Genomic DNA, 26,336 nt, shown 5'->3' on the forward strand with positions numbered 1-26,336 from the left:
GGCCTAGTGACCTAGTGGTCTAAAGCGCTCACCGTTACGAATCATTGCCATCTCACCTGTGTCTGCGTTGGTTCGAGTCTTGGGTTCGACCAATGTGGGTATGTGAGAAAGCTTGCCAGTAGCTTCTCGTGGGTCGGTGGTTCGTTCCGGGGTTTTCCGGGTTCGTCCTCTACCATTTATACTGTCCGCCATGTATAGATATCTTGTGCTGAAAATGGCGTTAAACCCAACAACAACAACAACAAGCTATCTTCACTTTAACAATGGCGAACACTATTCAATTGTGTTAACTCTACGGTATTAACCAGTGTTTTTTTAAACGCTTATACGTGTCAGGGTTCGCTTAATTTGTGGATGTAGACCTACAATTCAATTGCCTCGACACTTGTGACCACTGTTTTCAGAACGATGTGTATTCATTTGCCTCGAAAGTTATAACCACGATACTCAGAACGATATGTACTGACATTACCTCGACTCTTATAAACACTGTTCTCATAAGGATGTGTATTCAGTTGCCTCGACAGTTAAAGCCACTGTTCTCAGAACGATGGGTATTGACATTACCTCGACAGTTATAACCACTGTTCTCGGAACAATGTGTATTCAATTGCCACGATACTTATAACCACTGTTCTCAGAAGGATGTGTATTGCCACTACCTCGACAGTTATAGCCACTGTTCTCAGAAGGATGTGTATTGCCACTACCTCGACAGTTATAACCACTGTTCTCAGAAGGATGTTTATTGCCATTACCTCGACAGTTATAACCACTGTTCTCAGAAGGATGTGTATTGCCATTACCTCGACAGTTATAACCACTGTTCTCAGAAGGATGTGTATTGCCATTACCTCGACTCTTATAAACACTGTTCTCAGAAGGATGTGCATTGCCATTACCTCGACTCTTATAACTACTGTTCTCAGAAAGATGCCTATTCAATTGCCTTGACAGTTATAGACACTGTTCTCAGAACGATGTGTATTGCCATTACCTAACCCCTTACAACCACTGTTCTCAGAAAGATGTGTATTCAACTGCCTCGATACTTATAACCACTGTTCTCAGAACGATGCGTATTCAATTGCCTTGACAGTTACATCCACTGTTCCCAGAAGGATGTGTATTGCCATTACCTCGACACTTATAACCACTGTTTTCAGTACTATGTGTATTCCATTGCCTCGAACGTTTTAATAATAATAATAATAATAATAACAAACAACTTTCTTTAACAAGGATAACACCTTTGTTCATGACTGACCCCTTTTCCATGTGGTCCTCATTTTTGTAATTGGCTCAGTTAAAGCATTTTTTTTTTAAACTACAAGACCATGCACATAATGAGGTATTGTCCCACACGCATTCATACATATTTAGCATGAATGACAGTGTGTGGCTATACTGTGAAACAGTATTTGATGATCTTAGTTCAATTAGGTTAGAGGTATAATCTGGAGAAAGACCGTTTAAAGACTTACATGTCGCGATTCCTTTCAAACAAAAATACGGTTTTGTATAGGTAGCCATTTCATACCTGAATACAAGACATTCGAGGGAGTCATAACAGGAAGTCATAACCACTGTTCTCAGAACGATGTGTATTTGCATTGCCTCGACTGTTATAACCTATGTTGTCACAACGCTGATACGCGGCTAAATATCACAGAAAGTTCTCACTAAACGTTTCAGCTATATATTAGCATGTCTAATAAATGTATTGGTTGTTTTGCTGTTTTAAAATTGTATCAGTATTCTCGAAACGCCATCTTGATTTGAACCTTCATTTTCGTTCAGAAATATGAGAAGAATAATCCGTCTATATACATCGATGATATTAGATTAACGAGACTACATCGATGATATTAGATTAACGAGACTACATCGATGATATTAGATTAACGAGACTACATCGATGATATTAGATTAACGAGACTACATCGATGATATTAGATTAACGAGACTACATCGATGATATTAGATTAACGAGACTACATCGATGATATTAGATTAACGAGACTACATCGATGATATTGGATTAACGAGACTACATCGATGATATTGGATTAACGAGACTACATCGATGATATTAGATTAACGAGACTACATCGATGATATTAGATTAACGAGACTACATTGATGATATTAGATTAACGAGACTACATCGATGATATTAGATTAACGAGACTACATCGATGATATTAGATTAACGAGACTACATCGATGATATTAGATTAACGAGACTACATCGATGATATTAGATTAACGAGACTACATCGATGATATTGGATTAACGAGACTACATCGATGATATTAGATTAACGAGACTACATCGATGATATTAGATTAACGAGACTACATTGATGATATTAGATTAACGAGACTACATCGATGATATTAGATTAACGAGACTACATCGATGATATTAGATTAACGAGACTACATCGATGATTAAAAAGCTACACTTGATATGTCAGTTCGTGCCTGTAACAATGCACCAGACGTTATTAATGAGGCCGCGTCGATTTATTAACGGCTGCTAAGCAGTAACTAAATAGACCATATAATGTTTCGCTCGTCGATTCATGAACGTGTTGAAGATATTACGACACCTATGGCGAATTCTGATTCGACTGAATCACTTCGTGTGTTACTCGATATCTATTTTGTGATGCAGTTTGTCATTGGAAATACAACTCCGAGCTTTACCTCGATGATTACAATCTCATAAAGGAAACTATACCCACATGTTTCTTTCGCCAATCGGTGTAGTTACAACTCGCACACTCCAGACTGATTTAGCGTGATTGCGCGTGTGCTACAACTGGTCTAATATTCGATCATTGCCGTTCGGTGGGCTTGGTGCAAAATAACTCATTTTATTGTTATGCAGTTAGCATGGCCAGCAGGTAGAATACTTAATGTCTCGCAGCATTAGCAATATGAACTCGACCTATGAAAAGATTCGACAAATAAAAACATAGGTGACGGGCAAATACTCTACAAATTTCATACGTGAACGTAGCTATTTCATTTCAGGAGAATCTTCACATATGTGCTTGATATCACACGGTCATCAATAAGACAGTTCTTGGTTGGCATGAAAACATTCCCTAGGTCAAAGGATTTCTGCTCATGGGATATCATATTGCTCCTGAAATTGTCAGATTTACCTGAACGATTCAAATTAATTTAACATGTGATGCAATCAGTGGCAATTATGTAAGTGGAACTTTTGCAACAGTACCTGCACAGGGTTATATACCGTTTGAGTCTTCACCAGCTGTGAAACCAATTGATTTGATATCGCTTACTTCCGTGTCGCCTGTTATTTTGTTGTAATGATGGTTGATTGGCACATATGCTTTTTACTTCGTGGACCAGGTCGGGTATATTGAAGATTTTATCGTACAGACCTTGGCAATGCACCCGTAAATTAGAGATCGACCTGATATTTATATATTATGACCGGTGTATGTGGACGTCTGATACCATTGTGCGTTATTACCTGAAAGCAAACGTTTACATGACATGTTTTAGATCTGGCCGTAATGATGTTGTTCGTGGACTGTTTACACATGCACTAAAAGTAATAACTTCCTTATCTTCGCGCTCTGCGTCAGTTGCTTAAAATGTTGCAGTGCTAGTCGTTGATAGCATAAAAAGTTTGCAGAGGATAGATTGAAATATCCAGCATTACAACCGGTTCAGTTGATCTGATATCGGCAGCGACATTTAGAGACTCGACAACCAAAGGTTGAACTTAAACCAATTACACTTCTATCGATATAAAGCATATCGGGCGCGGTTAGGAAAATCGTCAGTGAAGCTTATCAACAATCGAGCCGATTACTGTTGAGGACGGCACAACAGTCCCTCAAAAGGTATTATTCGAAAATAATACTGTATAAGTGGAAACTAATGTTTCCCAATGGCTCTATTCAAAGAAACATGCCAAACATCTCTCATTAGAGTCTCCTTGTTGATAGATCACAGCACCGATGATTTTGTAGTTATTAAACGCAGCACCGATGATTTTTAGTTATTAATCGCAGCACCGATGATTTTTAGGTATTAATTGCAGTACCGATGTTTTTCAGTTATTGATCGCAGCTCCGATGATTTTTAGTTATTAACCGTGCACGGCTAGGGTATATGATCAAACCACACTAGAATTTCAAGTGCAGTATACTTCTCGGTTGTTTTCTTTTATGTGAAGTATCTTTGGAAAACTTGTAATAAAAATCACCCTGCCAATACTCGAAATGGATTTGTCAAAAAACGCAAACTATTCCATCGACAGAAAGAAATTCGATGCAGTTCTTTACAACCTTGATATTGCCACAACAATATCGGACTCCAAAGATACAACGACTAGTATGCGAAGTCTGCTAGCCCGTCTATTATGTTTCAAAAGGACTCTTCAAATCACGCAGATCGTCGCTAATGTGCAACAGCGGTTGTACATCACGATTCCTATGAGCTGCACATTGCTGCCGACAGCGCTGTAGTCCTAAGCGGCAATCCAAATTATCACCTTTGATATTTACACCGTCGACAAAATCTTCATGGAGAAATACTTCGGTTTTACTTTGTGATTTATATCATATATTTCGGTTTTGCATCGAAGATCCTCGCAAAAGAGAAACTGGCATTTTCAACTTGGATTTGACAACTGGACATGGAATGAATTGGGTTGCATACATAATAACACCCAAACATCTTTTATAATTTGACTCATTTTGGCTTGCACCACCATTTAAAGTTGTTGATTATTACCCACTGCCGCTAGCGCCATGTCCGGTGTGTATGGTTTCTATTCTACTCTTCCGTTACAAATTCGGCTGGATAGGTCAATAGTTAGATATCTTCTTAAAGCCTGCACGAACTTGAATGCTAAGCAGCTCTGCAAACGCTTTATTGTTCCTGCGTTAAAGGTTTCTTAACCTTATACAAAATATATGTTATAATTTATGGATGCTACTCAACCAGACGTGGCGCTTCTAGTGTAATGCAGCATGTTTGTCTACAAAGCCGATTCGGTTCAGTTAACCTATTGGGTTGTTGCTGACGTTGACCTTGGTGAGTCACTGAGTTTTGAAGATCAATCTAATATAATTCAAGACATTGTTGTAATACTGCGAGCAGCCGTCTTGCAGGACCTGGCTTTGTCTCCCCTTGGGTACGATTTCTTTACCTCATGTCAATACAAAATTGTGTTGATATAGCCTAGTTCAAACTCGGGATAAATCAGTCAGGTAGGCGAGAAAAACATAAGTATCCCGGGGTTAATTTTACAAAATGTGTCTTTTCATGTTCTTGCATGATGGTGTCACGACAAAAACGAGATGAATAGTAATAGGCATGGAACATGTGACACGCAGTGAATAATAAATAAATAAAAATTCAAAAGCGGCATAAAGTTTTTCCTGTTTGATATCATTATGCCATTGTGTAAGCTGGAGCAATCTCATACATCTGTCTGCTACTAATATTCCTAGGATATTTTGTTCTTCTCACTTGCTCTTTATAATGTTTTGAGTCTGTTTCTTTTTTAGAATCCGGTACGAGAGATAAAGAGACTGTGCCAGTTTCTTAATTTGAACATCAGCGATGAAGTGGTTCATGAGATTACATTAAGAACTGAGTTCAATGTCATGGCTGAGAATAAAAAGAAGTTGCCCCAGCCACCACTTTTCAAAAATGGTTTCAGCATGCTGAGGAAAGGTACTTTTTGTTACTAAAGATCTAAAATTGTTTAAAGTTTTGTCATATGTCTGTAGAAATATGGTATAATAGTTTCAGTTTCTATAGAGCGTTATATCTATATTTTCTATAGAAATATAGTATAATAGCCATATTGTCAATAGACATATAGTATAATAACCATAGTATAATAACCATAAGTAGTGAATGGGGGCGCTTTACGGACAATGGGAATTAGCATTAAAAACACCCCTGGGTCACTTTACGGACAAGGGAAATTTAACATGGAGAAAAATCGTGGGTCACTTTACGGACAAGGGAATTTAACATGGCAATAAATCGTGGGTCACTTTACGGACAAGGGGAATTGAACATGGCAATAAATCGTGGGTCACTTTACGGACAAGGGGAATTTAACATGGGATTTTTTTTTTTAAAAATTTAAAAAATTTTTTTTAAAAAAAGGGGTAGGCAATTCAAAGACTGTCTCTTTTCGAGAAATATGGCTGGCCCTGAAAAGGGCCTTTGGGTTTTCTTCTTCTTCTAATTTCTTCTTTTCCTCCACCAAGTTCTTATTTTATCTCCTACACTCTTCTTCTCTTTCTTTTTTTTCTTCTCCTCTTCTTTCTTCTTCTCTTCCTCCTCTTCTTTCTTCCTCTTTTCATTTTCTTCTTCTTTTTCAATTTTTTCATTCCATTCTCTCATCCTTATCCTTTCCTCTTCATCCTCCTTTTCCTCCTTTATTTCTTTCAACAGATCACTAATGATTACCTTCATTTTTCGTAAATTGTTTATCTCCATCTTCACTCTATGGGGACTATATGAGTAGTGATCCTCGTTTAGGTTAACCAACATTTGCTCAAACATTCCTAAATTGTCCATGACGTTTTGCAATTTTTCCATTTTGTTAAGGTGGTTTGACGCCATCTTCTTTGTATTCTTTGCAGAATGGTTTGAACAACGAATACTGTGGGTTCTTATACGAAAAGCGCGAACGTGAAGGAAAACATCCCCCTAAAACATAAAATGGATCTTACCTAGATGATGACCAAACATCGCGCGGACGTGAAGGAAAACATCCCCCTACTTTCTCATTTCATATAATCAAACCCAAACTATACTCTCCACATACGCTAAGAAACAATAAAGAAACCCATAATCTACTATTCACACAAACTTACTTTATTAGTTACTAACACAAACACAAACACACAATCACATACACTTCCACTATTAATAAAGATTTAGTGTTTATATTCACACTACTCTACCTACACACATTGGCAAATTGATGGTTATTTCTTTTCTAGAGTATTGGGTAGCCCTGAAAAGGGCTGTTTTGTCTGGAACTTCATGGACACCTGGTTAATGGTGGCACCTTCCAGGCCTGGCGCCACATACACATCTTATCCCCCAGTTACTTTTTACCTTTTGGGGGGAGAGAGCAGAGGCAGGATATGTTGCTTCAGAATCCCAATTTTCGCTCTCTGGGATTTTGAAATTTCTTCTCTCCTTTTCCTCCTCCTCCTCCTCTTCTTTGTTTCTTCTTTCCTCTTTATATCTTCTTTCTTCTTCTTCTTTATATCTTCTCTCCTCCTCTTCTTTGTTTCTTCTTTCCTCCTCTCTTATCCTTCCCTCCTCGACAATGGCTTCCGCGGCCAGTTCATTTAATATGCGCCTGGCATATTCCAGATGCACATGAAGCTCCAACAGTTTCTCAAGTCTCGTGTTCATTTTTTGGTGTTGATCAATCAACAAGGGTAGCTGGACTGCCGAACGAGTTTCAATTTATACTTAAAGCGCGGACGTGAAGGAAAACATCCCCTAATAACATAAAATTCATCTTACCTAGATCATGACCAAAAAACAACAACAACGCGCGGACCTAAAAGAAACACTCACTCACTTTTTATGCTACCCATCACTATTTTAAAATTTTTTTATAAATCACTTCAATGGACTATCCATATACTCAAATCAATTCAATCTAACTCCAAATATACACCTCAAACACCAAAAAAACATCATTTTAATCTACTATCCATACCAACTTACTTTATCTCTTACTAACACACCATCACATACCCTCACATTTTTTAAGAAAGGAGTTAGTGTTTATTTTCACACTACTCTACCTACACTCACATTGGCAAATCTATCGTTACTTCTTTTCTAGAGTATTGGGGTAGCCCTGAAAAGGGCTGTTTTTTTTGTTTGCTATGGCATTCTTTTTTAGTTTCTAAGAATGCGATGTCCTCTGAGGATAGACTTTCTGGCGATAGGTCTGCTTCTTCGGAAAGAGAAGAAGAACTCTTTGGTGTCGATACGGCAATCGACAAAGCCTCTGTCAGCTTCAGGTTGCTGCTGTTGTTGCTGTTGTTGCTGCTGTTGCTGCTGTCTCTGAAGTCTGTACTTCTCTGTCCATTCTTCTTTTTCCCTGTTCATTTCTTCTCGGAAGAGCTCTTCTATCAGGTCTTCAGTGATTTTTAACATTCTCACATTCTCTATTTCTTCTGGTTTCGGTATCAGACTGTGTCTGACCCTATGCAGATTCACGTAGGCTTCGTTGAGCTTAGCTAGTTTGGAGCACATCTTCTTAGGAGGATGAGTCGACAATGGATGGCTAGACTGGGAACAACCCGGTTCTTAAAGTTAAAGCGCGGACGTGAAGGAAAACATCCCCACACGGTTTTCGAGCCGCAACGTTCATGAGAGGGATAGTAAGAAATGAAAGAGCATCAATCCAACATTCTTATAGCTAAACAAACCACAAAGGCATTTTTTTCTAAACACAACATTTTTTATTCAAAAATCACTTAACACTAACTAACAACAACTCTAACAATAATCCAACATGATAACATCAAACAATATTTTTTCAAATGACAAATATTTTTTTCTTCAATTACTAACTACTTTGAACAGGGCTGACAACGTTGTGAATGAAATTGTGATTTCCACTGTTGGAAATCATTAGGCCATTGATGGACACTACGTTTCCTAGCTTGAGACAAAAGATAAGCATAATGGTCACAAAACCATCGATCTACTTTCACATCGTTTCTAGCAGAAGAACGAGGATCGAAATGAGTCACTAAATGTTCTAAGGAATAGCCCAGGCTGCGATGATGCAGAAAATACACACAGTACTGTCCACACACCAAGGAATCTGTGCCTTGTAATTTCACATTATTGAATCGGGTGGTTTGAGCATTTCTTCTCATAAAGTCAATGATATCGTCTTCCAAAGGTGGCAATCCATACGAATCGAAATATTCCACACATCCTTCTTGAGGAAAGTAGACGGCTACCCAGTGGGTTCCTGGGAGATGACTGTCGTCCGTGTTGATCACGTAAGCTTGATGGTCTTTAGGTTTGCGATGAGGGAGTTCATCTTTAGCACAGACGACAGGATTCCAAGAAGACGTATACGAACTGTGGTTCAAAAGGTAATAAAGTTCCCAGGTATCCATTGTTTTGTGTTTGTTTTTTTCTTCTTCACAGGTAATAATAAGTCGTCAATTCGATCCTGACTTTTTGCTTGAAAATGTCTGAGGAATAAACGGTTATTCGTTCTGTTTCCTCACTCTGATTCAGGAGAGCTTCGATACGATGGATCTCTTGAGTGGTTAATGGTGGACAAGAATGTTCACGCAAGTCTTTATACCACTGGTGCAACACGTCTTTGTTCGAGATGAGACTCCAAGCTTCGTCCAGATATTCGTCCAATTTTTCTTCTTGACTCAACATCAGGCATTTATCGTGTTGAATTTGACTGGGATGATCGTTTTGACATCCATAGCAATTTTTCTTGATCAATTCCGTCATTTTGTCGACCAAGTGTTTGGCAAAACAGGAGACTAAATGGGCTTCTTGTTCTGGCCATCTCGACTTCATCATGACAACTTCTTCGTCTTTGTCTTGAGATTCTTCTCCTTCCACGGTCTCCTCACATTTCATCTCTAAAGTTTCTCCACTTTGTAAAGAGGGATAACAGTCTTCCATGGCTTTCTAATAATCTAGAATGACTTCTCTCAAACTGTTGATTTCTATCGTATTGTCAAATTCTGCATACAGGATGACGTTCACTGTCGCTGGTAGATTTTTTGCAAACTGAAGTTCCACACGAATCTGGCCGGATTTTATAGGGTGGAAATGTCCCTCGTCGCTGCCTTGGTCTGGAGTGAAATCGAACGCCCACAAAGCATAGCCTTTTGCATAATCCTCATACTCAATGCCGTGACTGGTGTTGGTTCCTAACTGGCCGGTGGCTTCGTACAGGGACAAGTACGATCTCAAGTAATTCAGTTTGTCGGGATCAAAGCTAGGTTCGAAAGGTCGGGTACACAAGGTCTTGCCATCGCGACTGACTTCGATTTTCTTTACGTCGAAGTGATGAAAGTTGAAAGGATTTTCAGCGAAGGCTCCGTTGAAGGCTGCATTCGAGACCATACCAAGGATCAGACGTTTGGGTAACTGTCCTTGGAACAGATGATCTTCGGTTATGGATTGCAGTCCAGCAGAAATGGTGAACGTTTTCACTTCCACACGTCGTATGGGATACTTGGCGGTCGTTCTGCTCAACGTCTGACTGATGTCATTTCCCACTTTAGGTAACACTTCCACGCGTCGTACGTAGAGTCTGGCCACCATGATTTCGCTTTTAGGATTGCCACCCTTAGTAGCATCCTCATTAGCCAACAAATGGAAAGCGGCACTGCTACGATTCAGTCTCAGGCGAACATTGACACCGTTCAGCAAATATTTCTCTTGCAACCACATGTCCAAATGCAAACGATCCATCAGTTCTAAACTCTTTTTGCCTGCGATTCTGTCTCGTCTTGCCGTAAAGCCGTCATTGTCATTTGCGTCAGCTATCTTAAACTTGCCCGCTTCGTCATCTGCCCACAGCACACAGGCATTGAGATGACTTGTCTTGGCATCTGGTCCGTACGTCAAGAGATTTTCCAGGTAGGCACGGTAAGGGTAAGTATCCATGCTGCTGCTAACCAGTTTGTTATTCAAGTACAAGTCCACTGAGCTGAACAAGGAATGCATGAAATTGTTGACGGGAGCTATAATCTCAGCGGGATCTACTCCACCATCTTCCTTATCTAGAACTTGGACTTTCAAGTACAAGTAACTGCTATTCAGATCGATGTAATCTTCGGGCTGTCCTTTGATTTCAAACTCGATGGGAGCTGAGGCTGCCAATGAGGAGACGGGATGAAATTCCACCCATTGGGATTCTTGCATGGTCATCATGGTGGGGGGCATGGCAAACAGATCCAGTTCCGTCTTGGAACAGGCGCAAGACTCTCGGTGCATCATTTTTTGTTGTGTTTCAATAATCGAAAACGTCTAAGTCTCGAACGGTTCTTCTTTTCTTGGCCTTTCTCGCTTGAAGTCTGGTGAAAGGGTGTTTTCTTCTTCGTCGTCTCTTTCTGCCTTGTCCTTGCTGAATGCTTGACTCGGTAGCGTGCAGGGCATTTATAGGTGTGTCTCGTCGACCTAAAATGTCTTTGCCCGTTTGCAGCAAGACATTTTTGCCAGCCCTCATGAAGGCTTCTTTAGGGTTTTGTTTGTCGATGATGACATTTTGGAGAAATTCTTTGCCTTGTGTCAGTGCCGCATCTTTCAAGGCGTGCAATCCTCGTGTCACCATCGGTTTCAAGACTGGAGCCACCGAACGAAAGGCCGATTTTAACATGTCTCCTAAACCGTGTCCTCGCTGTCGAGCAACCCCTCGGTACACTGGATACATGACTTACTTACTTACGAGTCGTGAGAGAACCGTTTTCGAAAATGGAGTTTCACCGTGACTTTTCCTTTGGTGAATGGAATATCTTGTCCCAAATCTCCTTTTATAGTAATGTTGACCGTGTCCAAATACGACTTGCTGACGGGCAAATAGTGAGGATGGACAAATTCGCGGTGAACGTGGTAAGTGTTTCCACCTTCTTCGTCAGCGATCGCGGCAGAGTCCACTTTGAAAGGAATGACACGCAGTAACGGCACGGAGGCGTGTCCCACCACGTTGTATTCCACCACATCGGAATACACAAAGATCAAATTCTGTCCTTGGTTCAGTTCTACCGGGGCCTGAAAATACTGGCCAAAAGACTCGTTGCTGTAAATGACGGTTTTTTGTTTTAGTGTATGTTCTACTTTCTTCCTCATCTTTACGTTACCACCCAACATGTCAAACAATTCATCATTAAAATAGAAACCCAAGATTTTTTCCCCCTCAGGAAATTTCATCAGGAAGCGACGAGCTATTTTGTGGTATTCCAGGGTGACAGCTTTGGACTTGAAAGTCTTAAAAGCTTCCCCAAACACGCCATTAAACTTGGAGGCTATGGCGCTGACCAAATGTTGACCACTAAAATAATAGTCCGAGGGAATGAACAACTCATAGTCCATCCAATTTGGATTGGCTTTGTTTTTTGTTTTATGTGGATATTTGTTATTCTCATTCATCCACTTTTGCAATGGTTCGTCATAAACTTCCACCGTAAATTTACTCTGATTGTTAATGACATTGAAGACTTGGGTTGGGTGAATTATTTCTACCAAAGCCACTTCCCAATGGGCTTCGTGATCTAAGGGGATGGCTTGAGGTAATTTGGCCGTGTAACAGCACAACGTGTTGTTGGGAAACACCTCCATGGAACTGTCACTGGGTAAGGTTAAGTAAAATTGGTTTTGGTGACTCATAATTCCAGAGTTCTGTGGCTGTCCGAGGGGTTAGTGGATGTCAGAGGCGTGTCTCCGCCCAAAATGGGGTTCTGGTTGTGGTTGTTGGAGTGGTGACTGGCACTGGCACTGGACACAACGTTCCCGTTCGAGGAGAATTTCAGGGAGGGATTGGGAAGCAGGTAACCGATGCAACTGCTCAATAAAATGGTCCACAATTGTTTGTCTCCTTGTTGCAAACTCAAATTGGCGATGGCTGCCCCGATGACACAATACACCACGAAGATTTGGCAGAAAAAGACGATTTGCGTTTTAGGCACACGTTCTCCACACCACACCCACAAGGGTTGTTTTTGTAAATCTTGCACAGAAGAACTAGGGGAAGAAGGACTGGTCGACGTAGCTGCGTCTGCTGCTGTGTGAAAGGGCATGATGGTCACTTCTTCTTTTTATAGTCGATGACTTGCGAAGCGTCGATCCAAGAATCAAAACTGGGTGGATATCCTTTCCAACGTACTTTGACTTCTTTGACACGTCGTTTGCCCACTTTACGGGTTCTGCGTTCGAGAATGCTTTCGATGTCGTACACGTCGTCTTCTTTTTTGGTGACACGTTGTAACTCGGGCAAATAAAACGTTCCTTTGAGTACTTCTCCGTTCATGTCTTCCAATTTATAGACGGCAGGATGACGGCCATGTACTCGTCCAGTGACGCGAAACAGTTCGGTCGTCCAGTTAGGTAAGTAACCTTTGTCGAAAGTGCGTTTGGTTTTGCCAATGCGCACCCAATCTCCTACGGTCAACTCTCCACTTTTCTTGGGGACAGCCCTCGTCGGGGACGTACCGAACAGGCGCTCGAACACCAGCACTTCGTTGTCGGGAGTCACGTCTTGCGGGGCACGTCCGATGCTTCGATGGTAAGATTGGTTGTACGCTTGCACCAGGTGCGGTAAGATGTCGATGTACTTCAGAGTGTGGTGATGCGTAAAATATTTCCACATGCGTTCTTTCAAAGTGCGTTGAAAACGTTCCACGATGCTGGCTTTGGTTTCGGGATTCTCGGTGGTAAAAAAATGAATGTCACGTTTCTTTAATTCTTTTTGGAAAGCTTGGTTCAGAAATTCGGTGCCTTTGTCCGTTTGCCATCGAAGAGGGCGACGACCGCTTTGTTTCAACACCCGTTGCAGGGCTCGCACTAACTCGCTGCTGGATTTGGAAGTCAAAGGCACGACCCAGGCAAATTTGGAAAAGACGTCGATGACACAAAACAAATATTTGTAACCACGATTGTAGCTGGCCAAATGAGAGACATCGGCTAAATCGGCTTGCCATTGATGATCGATGCCTTCCACTCGGGTGCGACTTCTGGCAAACTTGCGTCGAATGGGTTTGTGTAAAGTGTAGGTAGCTTGTTCTTGTAACCATCGTTGCACTTGAGGTAAACGGAGACTTTTCAGTCGAGTTTTGGCAGCACGATACAATTTTTGAACTCCTGCGTAACCTGCAGGATGCGAGGGATCGTAGTAAATGCTGGCTAAGACTTTTTCCATTTTTGCGTTGGTGTGTTAATAAGGCACCCACTCTTGGAAGAGGCTACTCTTTTTCTCTTGGGGTATTTTCTTGGATTGCAAGGCTTTGCGTGTGCGACCGGCAATAGGTGTCGAAGAGGAGGAGGAGGATGTCTGAGCGGGGGATATCGGTTCTTGTTTCACTTCTGTCTTCACTTCTGTCTTCACCTTCTTTTTCTCTTGTGAGGAAGAAGGGGTGGCCATCATCTTTTTAATCCATCCAATTCTGGAGGTAGGTGGTGTTGTTAACTTGCGTACTTTTTCTGGTGGAGTTTGAAACCCTTCTTCTTCTTCTTTTCCTTTTTCTGTCTTGGTCACGGGTACTGGTGGTACTGGTACTGGTACTGGTGATGGTGCTGGACTTTTCATCAAGGTCTTAAAATCTTTCAAAGTGGGTAAAGCTGTTTCGTCTAAAGCTTTCTGGTGAAAGAGTTGCAGTCGTTGCAAGAGTTGACCGTACTTTTGCGATTTTTCTGTTTCGGACAAATCTTGGCGATCCAGCAAGGATTGCAATTCGTGTTGTAACTGGGACATCTCGCTCAAATGGGGATTGGGAGGTAAATGCGGGGTGCGTTGTTCTTGCCACCGATGGTATTCCATCCATCGTTTGTAAGGCACTAAAGCTAGTTTTCGTCCTTCCATGGGGTTGTCAGGGGTGAATTCTGAGATCTTGGGACTTCCGAAGGCCTTTTTATCTTGCTCCCATCAGTCCTCCCAACATGGTTCCGAAGACTCCTTTCAGTATGGGGCCTAACAAGAGAGGTAAAATGCCTCCACGTTGGACCAACATCTTCTTTTTTTGACGAATGGGAATTTTCTTTTGAACCATTTTTCGAAGAACGTGACGATGTTTGCCTAAGCATTGTTTCTGGTGTTTGGACAAAGGGATCGTGCCTTTCAAAACGTTCAAACAACATTCGCACACAGTATCGATGACCTCTTTGGAGGCCGTTTGAATGAGTTTTTTTCGTAGGGGTGGAGAAGCTTTGGACAGGACAGATAACAGGTCTCCATGTTTGGCTAAACGTGGTGGTAGTCCTTTCCTTTTCTTTCCTTGGGGTTTTCTGGAGGGTGACATCTTTGAGTCTTTAGGAGCACCTAAAAACACTGATACCCTACTCGGTCACAGGCCTTTTTTATACTGGAACGCGTCGCCATTGATTGTCTTTACGTCGTATCAGTTTGAGGACAGGCATGACACGTCGTGCAGGGGTACGTAACGGACTAAATCGAGCCAGTTCTTGCTTGGACAAATCCAGTAAACTTTGTAACATGCCTGATCTTTCATGGACTTTGATTTTGGGAGAAGGTACTTTGTGAGCAGCAGCCACTGCCGCTAAATTGGAGGGTCCTGCCACTGGGGAAGTTCTTTTGGGGGTCATCAACGGAGAAGTTCTTGGTGTGATCAACGTCTCCAAGTACTCTTCAGTTCCTGGTGACATCAACGGAGAAGTGGACAAACGTGAGGCTGCCGGAGACGCTGTGGCAGGTCGTGGCTTGCGAGTGTAAGGTTGCGTCCTGGCCGAAGTGCCTCTCTTGCGACTAGTTTTCTTCTGTGGACTTTTCTTTTTCTTGGGGCTTCTTTTCTTTTTCCGGGGTGGTGTCTGGTAAGAGGAGGGTCCCGCCACTGGAGAAGTTCTTCTCTTTGGGGTCTTTTTCTTCTTGGGGCTTCGTTGGACTTTTGTCTTAGGGATAACTTTGGGGGCATTAGGATCCCATCTTAAGAGTGAGCGAATGATGACCCCTCCTAGAGTACCGCTCCCTTCAGGTTTCAAAATGATTTGTTTTTTGGTTTGAGTGTCGATGCGGGGATCGGCCAGTTGGACCAAAGCGACTTTGTTTCGATCGAAAAAGCGTTGGGTTTGATGAGGAATCTGAATGATTCCTTGGAGTAATTGACGTGCCGTCACCGTGAACCATCGTAAGACTTCTTTGAGACTAGCTTCTAAGACACGGGCTCGTGTTTGTGGATCTTTTTCTCGGCTGATGCCATACAAGGCACGAATCAATTTGACGGGAAGATGCGACTGAAGGGACGTCATGTTCACACTGTGTGAGACAGACGAAAAAGGGTCTGAGGTTTTTATAGATTTTTTTTCATGGGGAGTGAAATGAAGTCGAGGACGGAGACGTGTACAGGACAGGCCCTCCGTCTTGGCACCAGTGGTGAAACAAGTGGGTACGAAATCGCAAATCCTCGGGGGTCGTAGGTTTCAAATCGACGAGTAAATAGGCGTGTGGCGTTTGAGTGGCATCGTCGTACGCCTGAGTCAGCCAAGGCGTTCCTAACTGTTTGGCTAAGACTTGCACTTGCGATTTATCTCGAGGGCTTTTAAACAAGACCACGTAATGCGCATTGAGACTGATGGTGCGATGGGCTTTACTTTGTTGAAACAAATTTTGGGTGATGTAAACGACACTGGCATTACGGTGATGCCCTTTGCGCGTGAACCACAGTTTAATTTCTTCTTCGTCTTCTCCTAACATGTCGTCGAAAATGACCAAATGGGTTAGACGGGAGTCAGAGACGATGCCGTCGTCTTCTTTAGGAATGCCTTCCACAAACACGATGGAATCGCCTTGACTTTCTCGCAAGAGGCTGTACGCCGATTGCCACTCTTTGTAACACCACACGATCCGTTGAGGGGGTCGATCGATCAAATGATGTTTATGTTCGATCAAACGTTTGACGAATTCGGTTTTGCCTGAACCGCTAGGTCCAGCAATGAGCATGTTAAAGGGATGGCGAAGATACAAAGCCTCCCAACTGGCACGATCTAAGTGTTCGTCGATGACTTTGACAGTAGAGGAAGAGGGAGCAGAGACAGTAGAGGTAGCCATGGTGTCAGAAATGTCACTTGTGACACGAAAACAAACAAGACAAGAGTTTATATACTTTTTCAGAACACGTTTATTGAATGTTTTTTATCAAACATGAATACGAAAGACAAAAATACATAAAAGCCAAAGGCTTAAGTACAAGAATAAGAGGCACATGATAACGATGAACGTGGAATAAACACAAGTGTCTGTACAACAATCACATGTTTTGGGTAATGTTCTAACTAGTTCAACAGGGGGTAAAGTCACACAAGTGTCCTCCCCAAAAGGTCTTTCAGGCCTGTCCACGACAGTCCTGTCTTGGGTGACGGGTTCTTCTGGCACCGTCACTAACACGGGTTGAAAAGTAACTTTTTTCCTTGAACAACTCTCGTGCATACTGGGCCACTTCTTGGGTCCAAGCCTCAAAATCCCATTCTTTCCAGGCACGGACATCTGTCCAATGGGGATGTAAGTCACAAGCTACACACACATCGTCATACACGTCTTGGGTAGCTAAAAGTTGACGAATCTTTTTTTCCCGTAGAGGTCGAGAAGTATCCAGATGAAAACGCAAGGCTTTGAGCAAAAGGAGTTTTTCGTGACCATTTAAGGCCATGGAGGTGGTAAGTACTGATCGTAAAGAGTCCACAAAGAATCGGCTGGTAAACGAAATCCCAAAAAACAAGTCACTAAGACACACACCACTTGTCGTCCCAAATTGAATGGATACAGTTCTTGTAATAATCGATGGTAATGATCCACGGTTTGAATATGGTCATTGAGTTCCTTCCACGGAATCTGTTGGATGACATGTGACATAAGTCGTGGCATGGCAGCCTGTTTTTATAGTCTCTTTGTTTCGGAAACAATACACGTACTTTCTAGCCAGAGATCTTCGTTCTCCAGTAGGGAATCTAAATCTTGCATACTGTAACCGAAACTTCAGAGTTCGTTTAGAAGTTTCCTCTTCCTCTAAGTAGATTCCACGTAAAATATGTTGATAATCCTTTAACGTGTCTTCCTCAATGTATTGCTGTAGGTGAATCTCGAAGTAACCAAAATAATGAACATTTCGATCATTCACTAACTCAAAGTGTTGAACAAGGTCTGACCACTGAAACAATTTCTGACGAATCAGTTCTCTTATACCATTCAGGTACCAGTGGTTAAAGATCTGGTGACGTAACGGATGCAATTGTTCTTTACGTTTCACTTGTATTTTCACCAGCTCTCGGTAAATGCGTTCTCTCAACTCCACAGGCAAAGCACGAATGTTCTCTAGCAAAGTATCCATGAATAGGTCATACTAAATCCTCTTTGGTCTGACACAAGAAATATACTCTTTGCACAAACATGGTTTCACTTCAGTGTCAAATTTAAATCGTTGAGTCACTAATCTACACATTACAATTCGTTCAGAAGTTTCCTCTTTCACTAAGTTGACATTGTGTTCAAGATGTTGGTAATTCGTTAACTCTTCCTCTGGAATTCGATGCAGTACGTTTACAATGATGTAGGTAGAATCGTCCATACCAAACCAATCCTTTTTAAAACTAGAGGATCGTTGATCAATGTCTGTCCGATGGAACACTTTCAATTGAATCAATCCTTGTATAGCCTTCAGGTACCAGTGGTTCAAACACCGGTGACGTAACGGATGCAATTGTTCTTTACGTTTCACTTGTATTTTGACCAGCTCTCGGTAAATGCGTTCTCTCAACTCCACAGGCAAAGCACGAATGTTCTCTTGTAAAGTATCCATGAACAGATTATTATGGTAAGAAGTTACTTCAATGTCTCGGTCCCACTAAAGGTAAGTAATGACAATTCGGTGACCATCGAGCATGTTCTACGTAGGCCGAATCTTGCGGTTCCCAGTGGTGAAGTGACACACTGCAACTGAAGCACTTGACTTTATCTCCTTCGCCCAAGTAGAAAAATCCGGCTCTGGCTAATTCTTCGGGGGTCGGTCCTCCCAGATACTTTGGCCATTTTCCTTTGAACGATTGAAGACGATTTTCAAAGTCGCAGTATTCCGACAAACGCACAGGAAACGAATATTCGTTTTTCACAGGTTCGTTTCGATGAGGGTTGAGTGAAATGGGCAGGAGTTTGCTCAGGGCTGGATGACATCCGTAGGGAGGTAAACGTGAAGGTCGACATTCCCCTTTAAAACGAAACCCAGTAAAATGTCCAAGAGGACGAGCAGCATCGCTTTCGCATCCCACAGGTTTGACACGCACAGCATCCTTTTCCATGACAGGGGTAGGGGCACTAAAGTTCCCATGATGCTTTACGGCATCGCTCAGGTCACAAGGTACAGCATCGGTCCCATCGCAAGGCTCACAATCGCACTCGTCTGCAAACTTCGTTACGCAATTACAATGGTAACCACATGGACAATCGCAGTTTCCTTCCGGACATTTTCCGTCGCAATGTCTGGGTCTTATCCATCCAGTATTAGTCACACTAGAGAAAGATACAGCTTTTTTACAATCCCCAAACTGGAACGATGTCTCTTTCAAAGTATTCATCTTGTTCGCTCGGTCTTGGTAGTCACAATGAACTATCGATCTTGACCATAGCCCCCTTTTTATACTAGTCTCAATGCAGTCTCCAGCTTGTACATCTTTCCTTTTTTACGTTTTTTATGTCTTGTTTCGGAAGGTACCGTCTCTAAGGTACCGTCAACATTGTACCGTAGTGTAATGGGTGGAAAGGCCATAGAAAGGTAAGGGCAGTGAGGAGACCATCGAGTATGTTCCAGAATAGCTGAATCTTTATAGATACATAGATCCATTCGTAACTTCAGTCCGCAAGCGAAACACTGTACCTCGTATCCCAATCCTGACTCAGGTCCCAAGTAGACAAATCCTGTTCTAGCTAAAACATGCAAAGAAGGTAATCCTTCCCTATCCGTAGGCCATTTCTGAAACGTGTCCAATCGACGGGCACAATCACAATAGTCAGGTAAGAAGACTGGAAAATGGTAGGGTTTGAACTTGGAGTTCTCATCGGGTTTCTCACTCGATTCTTGCTGTGGCGAAGTCATCTTTCTGGTGGGTGGCTATCCCCTTACAACCAATGTTTTATACCAACGTGTCCATACGGTAAGGTGAAATGATTGGGAAGTCGAACTCGCTTCTGGTACACGATTTGATAGACTTTTTCCAAGGGTCGACTGACGATGTGGTGAGTGGGTAAACGTACAATCTTGTTCGGTTGGTGAGTGGTCACTTTAAAGTTTCCATCCTCTCCCGATTGCAAGGCTTCTTTCAATACCCCAAAGTTGACCACTCGACTGGTACGATAATTCAGAGTCAGTCCTTTCACTTTGCACGTCGTGTGCACTTCTCCTTGTTTGTCCCGGTATTCGTAGCCGTAATTTTTGGGACCGCCACTGACGAAACTTAGAATCTTGTCGTCGGGATGCTCGTCTGTCCAGGCTCCTAAACGGTCTCCTTCGATGTTAGGGTGATGTTGAATCGGGTGATGGATGTAAATGCAACTGTCCGTGTCAAAGTACAGGACGCGTTCTTCTAACAGTTCTAAAGCTTCGTACAATTTTAAGCGAGCATGGGCTGTCACGTAAGCCGCAATGATGACATTTCCAAAAGGGTCGTCTTGTACAAAGTCCAGATCTTCTTCGTAATTAACCAAGATCAAATTCTCTCGGACGACGTCCACGTGTTTCATGTATTTGGTTTTGTCGTGAATCATCTGGAAGTAGCGGGAAGGTTCTGTCAAATATTCCGTCTTGGGTAAACACGGTCGTTGTGCCATTTTACCCCACAAGCAATTTAACATCACTTTGGCAAACGATCGCCTGCCTTCGTTTTTCTCGATGTGGTCTAAAGTGATGCCTTCTTGTTCGTAATATTTCTCTTTGAATTGTATTTGGTCTTCGGGAGTGTGACACCAGGAAGGATAGCCGCTGGCTTCTTGCTTCAGTTTCAAAAAGGCATCCACGTAGTCGGCGAAAATGCCTTTCTGAGTAGGGTCACCCTTGTGGTACTGTTGTGTCTTGGGAAAGTGACAAATTTCGTACACTTCTAACAGTTGGTATCCCATGTCCAGAGCTTTGAACAATTCTACGCTGACCCAGGTTCCCGTCAAGGCCCGTTCTTCCTGGCTGTGATGGCAAGGTTGGTCCTGGTTGCACGTTTCGGCACAAGTACGGCACAAGGGAAACATCAGTTTGCCTTGACAATGGTGAGGTAAGACGGGATGGTATAGGTTCGTGGGAGGCAAAACTTTACACTTGATCAAGCCTTCGTATTGTCGAATGTTTTTCAGGTCGATGTGTTCCGTCAGCAATTGCGGGTGCCCTACAGGAAAGCGACAATATTTGCACACGTAGGGATACAGCGAACACACGTCCAAGTATTTGATTTCTTCTCCTTTCTCTTCGTCGGCTTGGTACAGCAAACAGGTGGCATTGGTCCTTCCTCCGTACAAACTATCCCTCGGGTTCAGCGGGTCCATGAACTGGTAACTTTCCACGAGGCGTTTAAACTCGGGATCGGTTTTCATACGGTGATCGTACTCGTGTTCCCACATTTCCACCACTTGGTATCCTTGCTGTTCTAACTTTAGGCGTCGCTGACAAGTGTCCTGGTACAAGTCTTCCATGGTTCGTTGCAAAAACTGATTTTTAGTGCCACGGTCAGGGTAACAAACAGGACATCCGTGAAATAAGCAACCATTAAACTCGTACACGATCTTGGGGTTTTCTAAGTCCCAGCCATCGACCGAATACGTTCCGATGGTCTTTTCGCCCCCTCCGTTGCGGGCATGCTGAATCCACTTGTCTTCCTTGTCGCACAAGTAATGTAACCAACGTAGGGCTTTGACCGAGTATTGACGCTTGACATAGTGGGTCGTTTGAGGACTGATGACAGCCACGGTGTTTTCAGGCATGAATCGTTGGCGGTACACTAAGGAACACGCTTTGGCAATGGTGCAAGCTTCTTTCAAAGGATCGACCCCTCCGTGTTCCATGAACAGTTCTCGAAATTTTCCACAGCAACGCCGTAAAATGTCCACGTCGGAACGACAATACTTTAGCATTTCTTCCTGAAAGTCGAAAGGGTCGGAGGCGTGAGCCTGGTACCAAGGGTAGAAAGCTTCTCGTTGTTCGGTACGCATGTTGTCGGGGTCGTAATAGTGAGCCTCAGGTAAATGGGGTAGAACGGCGTGTTGATTGGCTTCCGTATTGAAAAAGTGTGGAAAGTACCCTTTAGCCATTTCTGTCATTCCAAATGTTTTAGGCATTCGACTCAAAGGCATGGCCAAATAGCTCATCGAATCTTTAAACTGTACTTGTCCCACTTGCATGAAAATGATTTTGGCTCCGTTCAAAGTCACTTTAGGACGCTCGGTGCCTTGTTCCGTATAGTACCTCAAAAGAAACTGTCCATCGTATCCGGAGAAATTGTGAGCCATCACCGTGGCATGACGATGACAATCTCCGTAACGTTCGATGTCCTCTTGGCTCCACGTCTTGTCGACGGGGTCTAAGACCCATTGGGCAAAATCGGCTAACGTGTTCGGTCCCCGAAAGATTTTTTCACGCCCTCCGGGAATCTTGCTGCAGTGAGGGCAATGACTGAAGATAGGTTCTTGAATGCACTTCTCGCACGCTCGATGAGCCACGCAGAAATTAGGAATGTGAATGCCGGTCTCTTGCATGCATTCGAAATCGAAAAAGATGAAATTGCCTTTCTTCTTGTGACCATCCTCTTTCTCTGGTGGGGGTTGGTATTTTTGCACGTAACATTCGTGTTTCAAGTCCACGATGTGATGACAAATGTGACATTTCTTTTTTCCTGAACATACGTGTGCCTTGGCACTATTGGTACGTATGCCTTGTCCACACGTAGGGCACAATCTCAGGAGTTGACAAGCGCATTTCTTCTGTGAACCTTGCGTTTTCAGATGCTGTTGGTAACAGGTAGGGCTGACAAACGTACGCAGACAAGTGGAACAAGGCACTGGTTCTTCGCTCAGACAGGGTGAAGAGGCCAAACATCCTGAGCATTTCGATCCACAATGCTTGTGTTGCTCTCGATTGTTATAACCATGGTCACATTTCTCACAATAATAACAGTATCTCAGGAATCCAGTGATACTGGTAATGGTATCGAAATGGTCATCGTGATGATAAAGGTGAATGTATTTTCCGTCCTTAAAATCTTGGCCTCGAAACAACAGAGGTCCGCGCACTTCTTGAGGGTGCACTTTCAAGGTGTATCGTGGAGCTAGGGCATCTTGCAATTTTTGCATCTCAGGAATACCACAGGGTGTGTCTTTGGACAGGCCAGCTTGTTGTAACAGGAGTTCTGCTTCGTTTCGTTGTTTGGCTCGGTCGGAACGTTGAATAGTGTCCCAGGTTCTTTTCCATTCTACCGTGTCGTTCTTGTTGGCATAGGTTCGTCCCACCACGATGGCACGGGCTAAACACATCTGGTCATGAGGGTTGTTAATTCGGACGAGACTCTTTTTGGTGTTGCGAAGGTCGTCCACCAATAACATCTTTTTGCGTCCTGTCCCTTGAGGAGGAGAGACGTGGGTCATGTCCAGTGTGGCTTTACCATCGGTGATGTCAAACTGATCATTAGATTGTTGTACGTGTTGAATCTTGTCCATGACTTTGGAAGCAGTCAATTCTGCAGGGGTGCTAAACTCGATCCAAACAGGGGATTTCAAACCGTCGTGTTGTATGGAAAGTCTCAAGCGATCGTCTTCTTTGGGTTGACATTGTCGCTTGAGTGCAGTGAGCAAAGAATCCCACACCTCGGTGATGAACCCTTCTGCTTTCTCTAACGGCACTTCAGCCTTGAAATCTTTAAACTTCACCGTGTATTTGTAAGCCGTGGTTCTAAATTTTCTAGAGGAGCGCTTTTCCGTCTCTCGAATGGAATAGTACTTTTCAGGGTTGACAAAGGGTGATGAACTTGGTTTAGAGGGTTCGGATTCTGGTTCACTCATGTCCTCTTCAAAATCACTGGCATGAATTTGTGCCAATATTTCAGCCCTGGTTCGAGGCGATAGATCACGTTTCTGCCTCTTACTTTCTTCTTCTTCTTTCTTCTCGAATGAATGGGATCGTTTCATCTTGAAAGCAAAAAGTCAAATGACTCAAGTTCAAACACCATAAACTACTTTATAGTCATAGCAGACCAGCGTATATAAAAGGGTGTGTGTCTTGTCCTTTCACTATTCATTTCACTCTCAAGCCGAGCACAACGATGGAAGAGACTAACCAGATGGAACGTTTCGTCAGAGCTTTGCGAGGGGTCATTAGAAAATTCTCTTCAGACCAGCCTACGGACTACTCTCCTTCCTTTCGAGATAAAAGTCAAGATACTTGCTATATCTGTCAGAAGAAAGGGCATTGGTCTTCAGAGTGTCCAGACCGTCAAAAAACAGGAGCTAAAAAAGACAAAAGTAAAGATACCTGTTATTATTGTAAAGAAAAAGGACATTGGTCTCCAGATTGCCCAAAAAAGAAACAAGAGGAGTCAGAAGAAAAGAAGGATTCTTCAGAAGAAGAGAGGGATTCTTCAGAAGAAGAGAGGGATTCTTCAGAGAAAGAAAGCAGACAGGTGAAGAAAAAGAAACAGGAGAAGAAAAGAAGAAGGGAAGAAAGTGAGGAGGAAGAAGAGGAAAAGAGTGTGACAGTGAAGAAATTCAAAAAACAGAGAGACTAAACAAGGAGAAAGAAGAAGTCAATGAACTTTAAATTAAAGTGTTGTGTTGTGAATTAGATTGTAAAAAATGGAGAAAAGAATAAATGAATGATATAAGGTAAGAGTCTTTGAGTTTTGATTTTAAAATAAGAAGCTACACTCACGCACTCATACAAAGACACGTACTATAGGGTAAAATGGGTGGGTTATTTTTTTTTTGAGTTATTGGCAAATTGAAATTGTATTTCTTTTCGAGATATGTGGGTGGCCCTGAAAAGGGCCTTTTTTCTTTACGATGTAGGGGCAAGTTTAAGCAATCAACTTTAACTGCCTTATGCCTTTGCCACGGCCAAGGCCTACTTCTGGACTGCGTAATGTTGATGATGATGATAATGATTGGGTTGAAATCACTAAGGGTGGTACGGTAGGCTTAGTCACAGGGTTGACGTGTTTAGCTCGGGAAGGTCGTATTCTCTTCGGTCGTGATAAAGAAGTCTGATACATTTGTTTCAGACTTCTTAACTCCGCTAAAATGTCCAACAGTACCGTGACCGTTTGATTTTCACCCTCTTGTTTCTTTGCTGCTACTTCTTCTTGCTGTTGTTTTTTTCTTACCTCTTCTTCTTGTTGCTGTTGCTGTAGGAGAAAAGCCTGTTCCGCTTCCTTTTGTCGTTGTATAAATTTCTCCAATTCTTCTTTCTGTCTCTGTCTAAAATTCTCCACTTGCGGTAATGAAGAAGGTAACGAAGGTTCAGGAACAAATTCTTGCGAGGAGAGAAAATCCACAAAATCCCAATTCACCTCTTCTGAAAGTAAGTCCGAGTTCCCTTGGGCAGTCTCCCCTGTTGGTGCACCCCAATGGATCGTTTTCTGAGTTTCCGTCATGTTGAATCACTGTCGCATAGACTGAATGCACACAAGCGCTAGCGAATCTATATTGACTACGTGACGTCACAGACTGCTCTCTTCGGATTGGATGCGAGCTGACTGAATTCTGTAACGCGTGTTTGGATTGGTGAATGAACTCAATCCGTTTCAATCCTTTCTGTACCTATAAATAAGCGCCGTTCAATGCATTGATTCACCTGTTCTCGTCGCTTCAAGATGTGGACTACAGTTGAGTCATCGACCCTTGTGTCTTCCATGATGTTTCGGACAGACTTGCTCATGTATGTCCGATCCAAGTGGACCGTTGTCCACAGGACAAACACCAGCCTGTGGATACGTAGGATCTACGTCGAAAGACAAGGATGCCTGAAAAGAGTGCTGATGTACGGACCAACAGTAAGACGCAGCCTAAGGACAAGAAGAAGACCAATGCGGTGCCATTTATGTTAATGAATACATTAACATAAAACCCAAAGGCCCTTTTCAGGGCCAGCCATATTTCTCGAAAAGAGACAGTCTTTGAATTGCCTACCCCTTTTTTTAAAAAAAATTTTTTAAATTTTTAAAAAAAAAAATCCCATGTTAAATTCCCCTTGTCCGTAAAGTGACCCACGATTTATTGCCATGTTCAATTCCCCTTGTCCGTAAAGTGACCCACGATTTATTGCCATGTTAAATTCCCTTGTCCGTAAAGTGACCCACGATTTTTCTCCATGTTAAATTTCCCTTGTCCGTAAAGTGACCCAGGGGTGTTTTTAATGCTAATTCCCATTGTCCGTAAAGCGCCCCCATTCACTACTACCATAGTTTCTATAGAAATATAGTACATGTATAATAGCCATAGTGTCAATAGAAATAGAATATAATAGCCATAGTTTTCCGTAGCAATGCAGTGTAACAGCAATATTGTCAATATAAATACAGCATAATAGCCATAGTGTATTGAAATATAGCATGATACC

At 42.5% G+C, this 26,336-nt stretch overlaps 1 protein-coding gene across 1 annotated transcript in view; it reads left to right on the top strand.

The window, feature by feature from the left end:
* Positions 1-26,336, top strand: part of LOC149775538 (sulfotransferase 1B1-like) — a 40,525-nt gene that overhangs the window by 12,887 nt on the left and 1,302 nt on the right. Inside the window, exon 4 of the mRNA XM_089942999.1 lies at positions 5,562-5,730. Coding sequence (XP_089799125.1) covers positions 5,562-5,730 — 169 coding nt within the window. The remainder of the gene's footprint in view (positions 1-5,561; positions 5,731-26,336) is intronic.

Source organism: Sinohyriopsis cumingii, chromosome 19, assembly GCF_028554795.1.
Source record: "Sinohyriopsis cumingii isolate HCF-2022 chromosome 19, ASM2855479v2, whole genome shotgun sequence".
NCBI classification, from domain to species: Eukaryota; Metazoa; Mollusca; class Bivalvia; order Unionida; family Unionidae; genus Sinohyriopsis; species Sinohyriopsis cumingii.